The sequence below is a fragment of the Grus americana genome, chromosome 1, assembly GCF_028858705.1.
Source record: "Grus americana isolate bGruAme1 chromosome 1, bGruAme1.mat, whole genome shotgun sequence".
Lineage (NCBI taxonomy): Eukaryota > Metazoa > Chordata > Aves > Gruiformes > Gruidae > Grus > Grus americana.
The window spans coordinates 131,149,150-131,164,315 of record NC_072852.1 but is presented as its reverse complement, the minus strand read 5'-3'; the positions used below and the strand labels follow the sequence as shown (position 1 = coordinate 131,164,315).

The 15,166-nt window shown below is 38.3% G+C and overlaps 1 protein-coding gene across 1 annotated transcript in view; it reads left to right on the top strand.

Annotated features, from left to right (window-relative positions):
- The window catches only part of PDK3 (pyruvate dehydrogenase kinase 3), a 57,771-nt gene that overhangs the window by 26,202 nt on the left and 16,403 nt on the right, over nt 1–15,166 (top strand). Inside the window, exons 3-4 of the mRNA XM_054825089.1 lie at nt 9,000–9,071; nt 14,745–14,929. Coding sequence (XP_054681064.1) covers nt 9,000–9,071; nt 14,745–14,929 — 257 coding nt within the window. The remainder of the gene's footprint in view (nt 1–8,999; nt 9,072–14,744; nt 14,930–15,166) is intronic.

The window sequence follows — 15,166 nt, the reverse complement described above, 5'->3', positions numbered from 1 at the left end:
GCATACTGTTGTCTCCCAGATAATTAGAATCAGTCAATAACTTGCAAGAGCAAGCTTTTAAAATATTTCTTACTGTATTGCACCCATGACTTCTTAAAATAGCTGTTCTTTCTCCTTACTCTTCCTTTGTCAAAAATATTGCAAGAGAATGTAAACCTCATCTGTTCTTCTCATTGCTAAATCTTTAAAAACATAACGTGGTATTCAGTGGAAGTTATGGAACAGGACAAGAATCTGGTGTTGTCCAGTAAGTAACATTTTCCATTGTAATAACTAGTGTATATCTGAAGTGATTCAAAGTCCTGTCATCTTTTCCACAGTAATTAATTTCTAGCCTACTTGCATGTTCCATGAGGTTTGGACACTACTGCCTTGTAGGTATTAAGCTGTAAAAAATTTGTTTGTGTTCATTGTCTCTCTATCTGCAAATATCTGATCCAAAGGATTTATGTGAAAGTGTCTTTGCAGTATACCAGAAACTTCCCTTTGTGCCTAACAGCCTCTCTATTAGGTGTACGAGTTGCAACTAACGTTGTAGGCTTCTGTTAATTTCAGTCATAGCCCTTAAACCAAGAAATTCCACATTGACTGTACATTGACTGCTGGGTTTGGCCTCATATTTATCGAGCTTCAGACTTAAAAAAAATGCAAGTTAAGATATGTGATATTGTGTACTTTGGTTTAAATGCGTTTGTCTATGAAAGGCAATACTAGCTGTCTTGATGACCACTTGAAACATAGTGATTAAGTGCTTCAAATAAATGTAAATGCTGTGGAGCCACACAATAGCAATCACTTTGTAGTTAAGTGGCAGCTTGCAAGGGCTGAAGGCTTGTATCATCTGTCTGATGTTACTGGAAGATGCCGAATAGAAAAGAGTGGGTGATATGCAAGCCTTTTACGCTTTTCTGATGTAGATGACTTGTGAAGCTGTCTTTAGTGAAATGTGGACAGATAGGTGAATGAAGAAAAGCAAATGATTTTTCTGCAGTGACTCCACAACATAATTCTTCTAACCCAAATATATGTTCTGCGGCATATGCTTCTGCCCTGCTAATACAGAGTCAAGCAACATTTGGATTGCTTCTAGCAAAGGAACCAAATGAGTGTTTAGAGTGGATGCTCCCTTCAGAATTTTTGTTTAGAGGTTTGAGGACTTGTAGGATGACTTTTATGGCTACAATCGATACTACTGACTGGAAAAAAAAAATATGATGACTGTAAGATACTTGTCTAAATCATATCTTTTATATGATAATATGATCTGCACTATTACTGCTGTAGACTGATAAAAAATGAGCCAAAATATCAGACTTTAATGTGATGAAAAGTTCAAGTGGACATCCAATCCAGAGATAGAAATTTGGAATCAAAATGTTGGTCACAGTGTTCTTCTAATTTTGGTCCTCAGTTAACTAACAGGTTTTGTAGAAAGGAACATCTTCGCTGAGGTTATGTAAGAAATTTTTTGTGATTTTATATCAGAAGTAACAAAAGTAACCGTAGCCTGTTGTTTCCTGATTATAGATGTGGACTTCAAATAGACTATTTCTTATTTTTCTGTTGAGAGGTTTTTAATTGCTTTTTTGAACATTTACATGTAGATTATAAGTCCTAGTGATATACTGGTGATAAAGCTTGGGCAATATTTACCGTTATCAGCTTTTAAAAGGACCAAAACAAAACAGTTCTATTAACTTCAGTGTGAATGACCTTGGGTATTATGCAGCCGTGGTGCTAGAGGTTTTGAAACATTTATAATTTCTTAACCTAAGAATATCTAGAGAGAGAATCCTGAGTTTTATGCAGTAGAATAAATGAATACAAATTTAGCTGTTCAGCTGTTTTGTGAACTTGTAAAATGAAGAAACCTCCTCTTGATGCATGTTTCATACTTCAAGAAATAATTTTTTTCAGATCAGATTTCATGATCCTGTATTTTTGCTATGCCACAGGTTGAGGAAGCTTGACAATTTATTAATATGCAAACAAAAAATCTGATGTACATCTGCCACAAGTGACCAAAGACATGTCCTGACTGTGTCACCTCTCAGCTTCTTGGGCACTCCCTGCCTTCTCATTGGCAGGGCAGTATGAGAAGCTGAAAAGTCCTTGACTGTTTGGCAACAACTAAAAACATCAGTGTGTTATCAACGTTATTCTCATCCTAAATGCAAAACACAGCACTGTACCAGCTGCTAGGAAAAAAAATTAACTCTATCCCTGCTGAACCAGGACAGGTGGCTCTGTAAATAGATGGAACTTAGGTTTGGTGTAGTAAGAAAACAAATTAACCCTGTCTACTGTACAGCATGGATCCTTCCCCATCAATCCTCTGTCCAGCCAGGCAGTGACATTTTGGATTGCATTTATTTCCTAGTCCATTTCCCTTGGGAAGCAACCTCATCACTTCTGAGAAGATGCTCCCTGCTGCAGACAAGCCCTGTTCTCTTCTTGGTTCTTTAATACACCTTCAAGGTCATGCTGTAGGCACTTTGCTGCCTATCCCATGCTCCTTGACTGCATTGCACTGCCAAACAGACTTTACAACTGATTGCTTGATTGCTCTCAGGAAAGGTGCATTTTTTATTTTTCCCTTCCTTTCTGGGTTCCTTAGCCTGATGCGTGCAGCAATGAGGATAGGCAGGACAGCTGTCCTTCCTTTGTGCTACTCAGCTATGCTTTTCTGAATAAAGCTGGCTTTACCCACAGAGTGGACTATGAAGAAAAAAATGTTTTGCATTTCAGACTGTGCAAAGGTAAAATATTAGCTCTGTCCCAGTTCAAGTTTATAACTTAGTATGTGCGTATGTTTTGCCTGGAGTAGCAAGGGAAGGAATAAAGCAAATCAAAATAATAATACAGTTACACAGTTAATATGTTCTGGCTGTGAACTGCGGTGATTCCAAATAACAGGCAGATCAACAACCAGTGTGCTAGGGATCAGCAACTTTCAGTTTTGCAAAATTAATGGGCAACTTCCGAGTTCCAAAGAAGTGGGCCTTTTTTAGGCCAGCTTTGAGAGGGCACTCTATAGCTAAAGTGCACTGCAGGTAGGGTATTGAACATGTGGCAGAATTGCATAATAAAGAATATCATCACTAATGTGATGTGATGAGGGGAAAATAGTTACAATGAAACCTTACAATGGATAAAGTCAGAACTTGTAAAATTTTTGAGTGTGAGGTTTGCACAATATACTACTCAGTTATGTCTAAAATTCATATTTTGATTAACCCTGACCCAATTTCTCTACTTTTCTTTAGTCCTTTTCCCTGGAAAAGGCTATAAATTTCCATTTGTCTCTTTGGAAAGACCCATTAGAAAAATCAGTACAGTTTGGGGATTAATAATTGTTTTTTCTCTATTTTTTACATTCAGACTATGCTAACAAGATTGTGTTACCATGGAGATATGTTTTATCTTTTCAGTGCTTTGGTGTTAGAGAGCATCTAAAGGAAAATCTTAGTGAAGTACACCTAGGGAAAAAGCAAAGGTATCTTGCATGAGTTTAAAAAAAAAAAAAAAAAAGAAAAGAAAATCTGGAGTTGACATTATGAGCATTTACAGTGATTTCATGTATGAAATGGGCCGTCCTAGAATTATTACATTTGGCAGACTAACAAGAATTCAATCTACCTGGCAGTAATTAACAAAAGAACAAGACTAAACCGTGCTTGAAACCAGAGCTTGCCCAATGAATCGTAGTGTATCGTGATAAAAAATTAAACATCAGAAAGACAACAGATTTGAAGGGCATAGGCTTTAATTTCTGCTTTTGATGACTCACTGAAGATAGCAAAATATAACTGACATTCTCTTTCCTTTGTCTGTGCTGGGTTTGTTTTTTCTGTAGATTTGTGTCCTGTATATTGTATTCATTTACTAATAAAATAGCAAATCATCCATTATTCTGGTACTCTACTCCTTTATTCTAGCTGGCTGGCAATTCTGTGTGAAGTGTGTTTAAAACATCACAAGGTCTTGCTTTTCAGTGCTTGATAAATCCTGTAGTTACCACCTTCGTTTATCCATATCTGCACCCACAGTTCAAATCAAAAGAAAATTCAAGGAGATAGATTAATTGTATGAAAGGGGAATGACCTTTTTTACACACACTAGCTATTACAGGAGTGAACTGCATTGCTGACTATACGTGGTTAGGCAGATTATACTGCTGTTGGTGGTGAAGACAATGTTGTGAATTACTTATTATAGCTAATCAGAGTTACAAAATTCCCTTTAAACAAGTTTTTACTTAATTTTGAGCTGCTTGGGAGGGAGCTGGGGGCATGAATTTTGTGTAAAAACTTTAAATCACAACCAGATAAAAGAAAAAGACGTACAGCGTTTGCAGCTCTGAGTTTTTATTTAGAGACTTGGGCTAATATACAGGATATTACAACATCCCAGATTGCCTAGCACTATACGTTACCCTTTGGACAGTCGGTTAGATTTGTTTGACTTAAGGTTTCTTTTTTCTAACTTCATTTAGTCAAGAGATTGGAAGAAATAGTAAAAGTGATGGAAGAAATTTGAGTAACTTCAAATTTGAAGTTAATAACCTTTTCTCAGAGCTAGTCCCTTAACTTGCTGGATACAGTGCTTGTGCTAATGAACTTCTAAAGTATTATTAATTTGCTTTAGAATCAGAAAGAGACATCTAAATATTGTAGCTAATTCTATCTAAAGGAAACACATTGCCTGTTTCCGTAGTTTCTCCATCACCACAGAGATTAAAGAGAAATTACTTTAGTACATCAATAAATTTCCTTAGTTTAGAGCATTTAGTTTGTGTAATTTACCTTTGTTTCAGAAACTCTCAGTTCCTCATTGGTGCTATGTTGAGCCTGCAGCGTAATGACCTCAGAAGCTGTTCTGCCTGCGCTGAAGACTGGTGACAGTGTTTGGCAGCTTTTTTCTGGTTGAGACCTGCTGTAGTCTTTTTCTCAGACAGTTTTCTGCACAATTACTTCCTGGATTAGATGAGAGAAACTCTTGGCTTGCCCCTGCCTGATAGTTTAGTAAAAGTACTGATCCTTCAGCACAGGAGTAGTGATGGTTGATTATACCAGGGGCAGCAGTCTTATGACCAGTGTCCCGATAAGCTAACAGAGAGTATGAATCTCAATACAGCATACCAGTAATGGTAGGCAACCAGTCAAATCCACACAGCACAAAAATCGGGTATCAGCTACATTCAGTACCAGAAATACTGCTGTTTTATCCTCAGCATCAGCACAGGATTACTGATGTTTGAGATTTCTGCCAAGATGTCTGTAGTAAAAAGCACCTGCTGTGTTGCTTCTCAAGTGTGGTGATTGTCCTGGATCTTCAGAAACAGGACTTTCATAATATTATATGATGACAGATGAGGGTGAGCAGCTTACTAATAACCTCCTCTGACTGACTTTGCCAGGAGAGAAACTGTCACTTCTTTCATGACACAGATTTATTGAAGCATCTTCATATGGGAGGAAGCTGAGAGTGCTGACTATCTCTTAGAAATATTCAGCAAGCTGTCTGGACTCTTCAGCCTGAAGAAGAGAAGGCTTGGGTGGGTGGGGATATTATCGATGTGTGTAAATACCTTGTAGGAGAGAAGAAAGATGAGGGAGTCAGACTTCTTTCAGTACTGCTCAATGACAGGACAAGAGGCAACAGATACAAATTAAAGCACATGAAATTCCTTCTGAACATAGGAAAAAACTTTTTTATAGTGAGGTTGATCAAACACCATAAGAAGGTTCCCCAGAGAGGCTGTGGAGTCTCTGTCTGTGGAGATACTAAAAACCCAACTGGACTCAGTCCTGGACAGCCTGCTCTAGCTGACCCTGCTTGAGCAGGGAGGTTGGTCTAGGTGATTTCAAGAGATCTCTTCCAACCTAAACAATTCTGTGATTCTGAATTTCCTTGGAAAGCTGACTTGCAACCCTGGGTGTTCTGGGAGGCAGAAAGGGCTATTGTTGCCCTAAGAAAATGGTGTAGAAAGGTGGACTAGAGATATGTGGAGGGGGGAAAAGATGGCAAGGAAAAGAAATAAAGGCCTCCACAAAACAAGGAGGATGACAACAGAAATTAAAGTAGGAAGGGAAAGGATTTCAAACCAGGAGTAAGATTTGAAAGGATGGGGGAGGGAAGCGTAAAAAGTAGAGGGGTGGTTGTTGGCAAACTTGCTGACACCCTACAGCATTTGGCCCTTTATGTGATATGAGAAACACTACAGTGTGGAGGGTACTTCTGACAGTTCATAGTCCACCTCCTGGCAGGTATTGTACTCTGCTTGTGCTGGAGAAATCGTAGCCTTTTGGCCCAGTCATTGGTTCAGGTCATGATAGCTACCTTGGGTTTCATACATTTGATACACATCTACAGCAGGTTCCAGTTTTGGTTTCTTCTGAGAAGTGCCAAAAGTGAGGATTATTGGGGGATTCATTTCAAAGCCATACCGCAGATTTAAATTTGGAAATAAAAATGCTAATGTAGATATAGCCATGGAGTGGTAAGAGCTCAACTTGTATTTGAAGAATAGAATAAGACTACTTCACAGAAATCATGCAAGTATTTTTTGGGTAGATTGCTTTTCTCTATAGAATCAAATATTTTGCCTGATTTCCCTTCACCACACAAACAAATTTAAGACTGGTCCTTTGAACCAGAACCTTTCTTGTCCTAGCAGCATCTGCAGCGTATCTCTTTGAGTACCTTGCATATAGTAGCATATGAAGAGGGGTTGGAGCATGCGTTACCTCTTGATTCCTCTCAGCTGTCTTGTTCCTGCATTGAACACACTGTAGAAGCATGCATGTTGCATATTAATATTACATACTACATGTAATAATGGTACCTTTTTTTCACATCCTGTACCCATGATTAACTTGATTGACCTTGATTCATATGAGGCAGATGATGTTGAACATGTACCTCCTTGAAACAAGGGAGTGACGGTGATCATAACTCCTTATATGTTAAGTCTTGCAGGTGAAGCAGCTGAATTCAGAGACTAAAGCAGTTTTTTTCCAGTGAGAATTAATAAAAGGAGAGTGTGTGCAAGGACACATTCTCAAAGGAGATTAGTTCTCATTCACTCTTTCAGAAATTCAGTCCCTCTTCCAGCTGATGGTCCTGATGACTCTTCCCCTGCCTCTATCCTCCACATCATGTATACTGTCTCTGCCATTAGAACTGCTTCAGTATCTTTCTAACTGCTAAATGTTGTACTCTTCAGGAACTTGTCTTCAGTGGATAGTGGGCTATGGCTCCTTAAGTTATTGTCTGTTCCCTGAAGCAACCCTTGACCATTTTCTGAATTCCTGGGAGCGTAGTGTGATGGTTGTTCTAAACTGGTACTACCTCTTAGCAGTGTAAAAGAACGTGTTTTAAAATAAGCAGTACTAGAGACATGAGCTACTTCCCAAACTTGTAACTGACAAACAACATTTGGGGGATTTCTGTAGTCACTTGTGACAGTTGCAGTAGGGCAAAAACACAGAGAGGGACAAGAGCTAATGTTCCTGTGCTGACCATGCTGAAAATGTCAGTCTCCCTGGAGAAATGCTGCAGTGACCTGTGATGGCTGGAACTGAAATGGGAGGTGAAGTAGCAGCACATGGTTCTAGAGGGAGTCATGTGGACAGCAATGCTGTCTTAAGCTTTGCTGTAGCTTGAAGATGTAGAATGAAGTTTCATAGCCTGCTTAATCTGATCTTAACGTAGAACTGCTACCAAAAGAGGTTTTGTTGTAACGTGAAGTTGTCCAAGCTTCAGTGACTGGGGTCAGCCCCACAGGCACTGAGCTTATGCATAGACTGTTCTGTTGAGCAGATCTAATGGCTTGCCCCTATTGAAAGGGGTCACTTGTTTTGCTTTTTCCTTATGTAGGCTTTATGGTTGTTTTTCCTCTCTTGTGCCTCTGTTTAGCTGGTTAGACCTTTCTATGAGTTGATTTAATGTATGAGAGTGCTTAAAAAAAAAAACCCAACCCCAAAACCCAACCCAAACCAACCTATCTGGCTGGCTGTTTTGCTGTTGCAGGGAGTTACAGCTGTTGACACAAACATCTGATTAGCATTGATGTTGTCGTAGTGTAAGTGGCAGTGCTTGACCAGGAACCAAAGCAGGGCAAAAGGGAGAGGAATGACAGCTCCCTCTGGTAATGGTGAAACCCTACCTTTTATGCATGTGATTGATACCTTGTGTGATTGACTTCAAGAAATAGGTCCCAATTCTGTCATCTTTAAAGCCACATTTATAGTGCTCAATGTACCTGTTTCAGGGGGTGATACCTGGTCCTCAGGCCCAGTGGTGTGAGGTGGAGGCATTTATGCTGGTGTTGGGCTCGTTTCTTACAGAGCAAACTGTCCATGATCACGTTGAGTGGTACTTTGCCTTAAATCTTCCTTGGGTCCTGTGTGGTACCTCTGTGCCTCTAAGCCTCAGTTACTCTCTCGTGTGTGCAGAATGTCTGAACTACAGAGAGCTATGTTGTGTAAGAGAGATGTTTTTACGAAGCTGAGGGTTGTGTCACGTGGCCTGAGGTACTCTTCTGGAGTACTGTTGTAGGACCAACTTGGTGCAGCTGTGTTAACATGGCTTTTGGGGGAGTGTTCACTGGAGCTTTGTTTTGGAAGGAAGGTTGGATCACTTTCTGAGGAACGTGGGAGCAAACTAACATCTGTACGAAGTGGATGACCAGGAAATCAAGATCCAGAGATGAACTAAGTTACCTGAAATTATAGATCTACCTGAAGAGAAGGAATGCTCCTGTTAACTTCAGCTTGATTTATATAACAGTTTTCCTGAATCTTGGAGAGTCATAAATAATACTTCTTAATATAATATATTGTAGTTGCTTTCTTTCCCTTTGCAGCATCCCACTTCATTTTAGCCTATGCTTCTGTTGTTTCAGATAAGGTTGTAGTCTTAAGAGTATAAAAAATTCAGAAGTAATCTATGTTTAAGTAGTTTAACGCCTTCTTTATCATTTTTGCTTGTTTCAGGTACATGCAGAGTTTTCTTGAGCTTTTAGAATATGAAAATAAAAGTCCTGAGGATCCTCATGTTCTGGATGAGTAAGTAAATTGTTTTCTTGTGATGGTTCATTTTTAAATAATCTGTCTCAAAAAACAACTGTTTTTGTATTATAGGATAACACTGATCTTATTTGTAAGGTAGAATTCGTGCAGCAACAGTCAAAACTGTAATCTGGAGCAGAATATAAGAATCTAAGTGCTTTCGAACAATATATTTTGCATTTACACAGTCTGATAGTTTAAGAAATGGCATGAAATGCTTCCTCCAAGGCTGTATGGAGAAGACAACATGCATGTGAGAATATACTTGTGTATCAAATACTTATGACTAAATGTTGTTTTAGCATACATTGAACTTAGTCCTCAGTTGTATGTAATATATATTACCACATTAATACTTGAAGTTTTTCAATTTGAAAACATTCAACGTGTCAATCATTTTTGTCTAAAAGCTTTTTTGGTGGACTTCAATTATTGATGTTCACCTACCCATTGAATAATATGTTTTGAGAAGAGAAGAAAGGAAAGCTTAGCCAATTTTCTCTATCAACAACATCATATTGAAATTGTCATTAGAATGTTTCCTTGAAATTTGTATGCATAAGACAGAATAAAAGCACACATGTAAGTGAGAAGAACAGATGTAATGTATGTATCAGAGACTTAAACAAAAAACCCCATCCCAACACTATAGTTACCCTGTACCGTCTAGCAGTCAACTTTGTTTCAGGAGATTACTTCTTGCAGGTTTTTTATTCTGTTGATTGGTTTTCCTAGCATAGCTTTTCTTTTAAACTTGAATTTCTTTTTAAGCTCTGAAAATCTTGCCTGATCAAGCAGTGGTTTATAGGAAGTCTTTCCTAAGACAGTTCATCTTGCAGTCCAACAAATGCTTTGTTTGTGCAAGATGTGGCCTGTGCTGTGCAAAAATGATGTTTTGTCTTCAATTAGTTTCAGATACATTAACTGCAGTGTTATGCTAGGTTAAGTAAGGGGTTTATTAGATAATGCATTGTAGATGTTATACTCTTTTGGTTGTGGGCATGTTATCTGAGATTTTTACACTATATTTTTTTAAGTATCAAGCAATACGTGCAGGAGAAACTCAACTGTACAAATACCAAATTCCCTGCATGGTAGGACTGTAGAAGGAGCCGCAAGGATTATAGACTAAGTGAATTGTAGTGCTATCGAACAAGGGGAAAGTAGCGATTTTCTCATTGCAAGTCCTAAGCTGGAATACTATTTTCAGTTCTGGGTACTAGCTATTAAGAAGTTAAAACACACAAGGACAGTATTGATGTGAAAGGAACAAGAACTAGAGACTTGGCTAGTTCCACCTCTGAATAATGTTGAAGGCATTTGTTTAGACTGGCAAAAAAGAGATTGAAGTGTGAGACACTGGCAGTCTGAGTGTGCAAAAAAAAGTCACTGTAGTAAATGATGATTGGTTGCTGTAAGTGAAGAAGTGGAGAATTAAAAAATGGCTGATTTTTATTAAAGTTGAAATTGTACACAGGGTAACAAGTACAAATTCTAATATTAGTGAGAACAGACTGAGAAAGACCATTTCAGAAGGCTACAGAGCATCCCATTTTAGAAGCTTTTAAGTATAGATTAGATAACTTTCAGTGATGTTCTAGGCACGCCTATTCTGTAGTGGATAAACTAGATGAACTTTTCGACTACCTCCAGCTGTTACATTTCGTGATTCTATATTTACAGCCTGTTTGCTGATGGGAAAAGAATTCCTGTTTGCGACTAGCTGAGCAGTAAGTTTTCCTACTGCTTGACTTAGAAGAACATTTTGAGTGAGATTAAGTTACCAAAACTTAGGTGTCTGTTGCCTTTTGAGATGGCATAAGCTGTCCTAGACATCTAGGCAAGCCTGGCAAGTGTAAAACAGGTCCTATTAAGCCTATAATATCCTGCATGCATAGGTGGAGGCAAGGTGGTTATGTAGCATTTTGAGGACAGATATATGTTCATGAGTGTTACCTTTTTATGAATGTTGGATAAAATCCTTTAAAGGGATTTTTTTGTCTCAGCGTTTCTGTGATGTAGAGGTTCAGTGGTGCTTCAGTTTCTTTATTACGTTCTATTGGTTAGCAGACCGTATAAAGACTTACTACAGCACTGCCAGATTACTGTTGCTGTCAGTAGTAGAGGCATACACGAAAAGGTCAGGTTACTTTTGCATTTTTGATAACACAAATGCCATTCCTCAAGCTGCAGAGCGGTCAGGTGGAAGTCTTTCCACAGTTTTGTCAAACAGTGTGATTGCAGGAGTGTTAAGATAAGGTGTCCACGCTTGGTAGAGGGTGTAAGCTGGCAGAAGTGTTGGAAATTTCCTGTGGTGTCAGTATGCATCTAGGTAAACACACAGAGGCAGAAATTGTTTTTCAAAACCTGAAGGGTTTGTAAAACGTGCTGTTCCCATGTACTTCGGAAGAACACTTACTCCCCCCCGCCCCGTACCCATGAGTTTCTTCGCTGATTTTTCTCTCTGTGGCACTCTGATGGGTGGGTGTGCGGGGGAGTGTCCTGGCACTAGAGCAACTGAAGTAGTAAGCTGCCAGTAATGCTAGAGATAACACGCACATGAGAAACTTAGTAAACAAGAAGTAACTTTCTTTTCTGCAGCCCTATAATTAACATAGTGTGATTCTGTTAGCAGTTTGAAATAAGTAAATATTGGCGTAGATTTGATTAAGAAGGTGCCATTGTGTTACTTTCAAGTAATCTGAAATGCTACTTCAGTTAGTTTTGGACTTTGAAAGTAGCTATACTTTCTAGTAGAGAAATCTTTCAGAGTGTGAACTTGTACCTATCTTTCTGGTGATTCTCAGCTACCAGCTAGCACTTCTTTAAAAAAGAGCAGCCAATCAAAAAAAACCCAACAACCCATTGCATGTCTGTTCCATTTAAAAGGATATCTTTTTCAGTTTAGTCATCACTTTCTTGTCTTTAATCTTTCAGATACTACTACCTATAAAATAGACATAGCAAAAATTCCCATTGTCTTTATATTGACTTTCTTATGACTTCTTTCCTTGCTCTGTGATAGATCAAAACAGAATAATATATGCAGTCATTAGGGAGTTAAAGAATAACTTCTGTTGTGACATTCATTAATTGTCTTTGCAGAAGTCTATAGGCTTAACTTATTTAACCGCAAGGGTAATGCCTTAAATATTCTTTTGTTAATACAGAAGCCACTGAAGCTCACTTGAGTAAAATAGCTTCATATTAATAACTTCTCATCTGTCAAACCAACTGCATTATTTATTCATTGTGGCTTTGAAAATATGATACACTGAATTTTGAAAAAACATGTGTTGCTAAATAAAATTTTCAGAGCTATGCTGGAGTATTCTGCCCCTAGTGAATTCCATGAGCATTGTAAAAAATTCCTTGATTTGGTGTCCCACAGTTTGAGTACAGTAAAAGCTTTATGTCTTTCAGGGATGTGTGGGGTGGGGAAGCAGTAGGGAATGAGTGGCAAGATTAAGGAAACGTGTTTTGATTTCTGCCCTGCTGCTTTGAAATGTGCCTATATACTTCATGTGTTTTCATCCTTTAAAAGCATCTGCTTGATCGAAAGACTCGAGTGAACTCAGTTATCTTTGAAGGTGGAACGGGAGGTTGTTCATATCACTGTGATAATGAAGAATTCCTTTATTGTATTTGTACGCTAAGCTTCAACTGCTCTGTAGCAGATAAACCAACCTCCTGGCCCCTTGTTTGCTTTTCAGCGTGCTCCGTGCATTTAAGTGCTTTGGTAGTGGGAACAGCGAACAGGTTGCCCTCGTGGAGCATGTAGGCATCATGTTGTGTATATTGCGGATAATGGAGGTATTTAAAACATAGCAGAGCTGTCAGCAAATGGCATTTATTAGAGTGTGCTGTCAGTTGCCTTTCAGATGCGATTATAAGCGTTGCTTCTCGGCTCTGTTTTTAGCTAGTGTCTTGTTGCTCTGCAACAGAGAAAGCAGCATGAGTACAGCCAGGCACTAGTCTTGTCTCAAAAACTAACATCAGATCTCAGTGGTTACAGATCACGCAGAATCAAGACTTAATAAACATAAAAAGACTCTGCAAACCTTTTAAGTATTAAAATAATTTAAGCTGTCTAGTCAGCAAGATTGATAAGTAAGAGAACAGTCATTCTGTACAATGATAGATACAGTATTTAGATTGGGGAATTAGGCAATTAAAACTTCCCCTTTTCTATTTAACAAAATAGTGTTGAAAGACTCCTGAACTGTTTGTTAACATAGGCAAAAACTGGTGGTTAGACTGAGGATGATGAAAAAACTATTAAAAATGAATCCTACATTCCTTTGGAGCTCACAGTATAGAGTGGGAGAAATAATTGTAAGTGTATCACTTGTTAAGAATGGTATGGTGTACTTGGCTAAGTGCTTATGAAAAGGAAGGAAGCATCTGCTTTAAATGTGGTGACTAATTGGTAGTATTTTTTATTTTTGGTGGTCTTAATGTTCTTTGCCCTGCTCATTGCAGGGGAGTTGGACTAGATGACCTTTAAAGGTCCCTTCCAACCCAAACTATTCTATGATTCCTTCCTTAGCTGGTGTGTATTCTACTTCTGATAAAAATAATTAATACATTTCTGTTCAGTGTTCATTATAAATCTACTGAGAATGTTTTGCAGTTGATTTTTTTTTTTAAATATTTGTAGAATTGCAGGTACAGGCATAGCCGAACAAGTCTCCCAGCTGTGCTTTCTTTTGAAACCTGCATTTCACTGTGTGTGCTTTTTTAAAAAAAAACCAAGATCACGCAATCATTGTGGTGTTAATATTTATTTAATATTAGAGAATGTAGCAGAGTTGAGTAGTACTGATTTTCCATGTCTAGGCTTTAGAAAGCTATTTAATTATTAATAATTCAAGTATGTATGAGTTTGGGGGGGGGGGGCAGGGGGGAAACAAAGAGCACTTTGAAGATCATAGGCGTTGAACTACCTTGGAAGGAGAAACAAAAATCCTCCAAGCTGTTTCAAAGTAAGTGCATGTTAACAGGTGCTTGTTAAACGCCGTGGAAGTGATGTCCTAAATCTTCGCCAGCTACTGCGGAGATCTTGCCTGGCAGAGCACCTTTGCATGCGCTCTGCCATCCAGCGGTGTAAAAGGAAACTGAACACAAGTCACACTGATAATAATTACCTATCCTGATATTCAAACTTACCGGAATAGGTGCCAGATAAAGGAAATGCATTCAAAAGTTACACTGCACGGGTTGAAGTGTTGGGAATAAATGAAGTGTAAAACTTCTCAGGAAATTATGAAGGGCAGTCAGGTGGTTTTTCCCAAGTTTCCTTTCCAATCTCCCAGCTACTGTTGGTTGCAGAGAATGAAAGTTACCATGGTGCATATGATTGCAATAAACCAAAATCTTTTGTTCTCCATTAATGGTGAAGCTATATTTATTTTAAAGGAGTGTTTTGGGGAGGAATAACTTCATCTGAGGCCCTAAATATTTCACAGATCTTGTGAGTGAAAGGTTTCTCTTTAAATGGGTTTGTTTAGCTACTGCTGTATTTTTATCTTCTCCCTCTGATAATTGTCTGTTGACTGGGAAGGATAGTAAACAGATAAAATGGTTATGCTGAGGGGAGCTGAAAACAGAAGTGAGAGATTCAGTATAATTATATTTTTAACAATCTGTTTCTAATTTTGTTTCCTCTAGCTTTTTAGATGTTTTAATTAAAGTCAGGAACAGACACAATGATGTGGTTCCAACCATGGCGCAAGGGGTGATTGAATACAAGGAAAAATATGGCTTTGATCCATTTGTTAGCAGTAACATCCAGTATTTTCTAGATAGATTCTACACCAACCGCATCTCTTTCCGTATGCTTATTAACCAACACAGTAAGTAATTGCTTTTTTCATCTTTGATAACTCATTAGTTATTGCTTGTAAACCTGAAGCCATAGCTTTGTTTTGGGTTTGTTTGGGTTTTTTTCATACTCATGACTAATTCATAATATTCTATGCTACTTATGGTAAAAGATATACTGGCAACTGGTTAATTTGGTACTTCGCAGTTATCGGAAATTAATCCAAAACACCAGTACACTTTCTTCTAGAATTGTCAGGCTCTGTCAG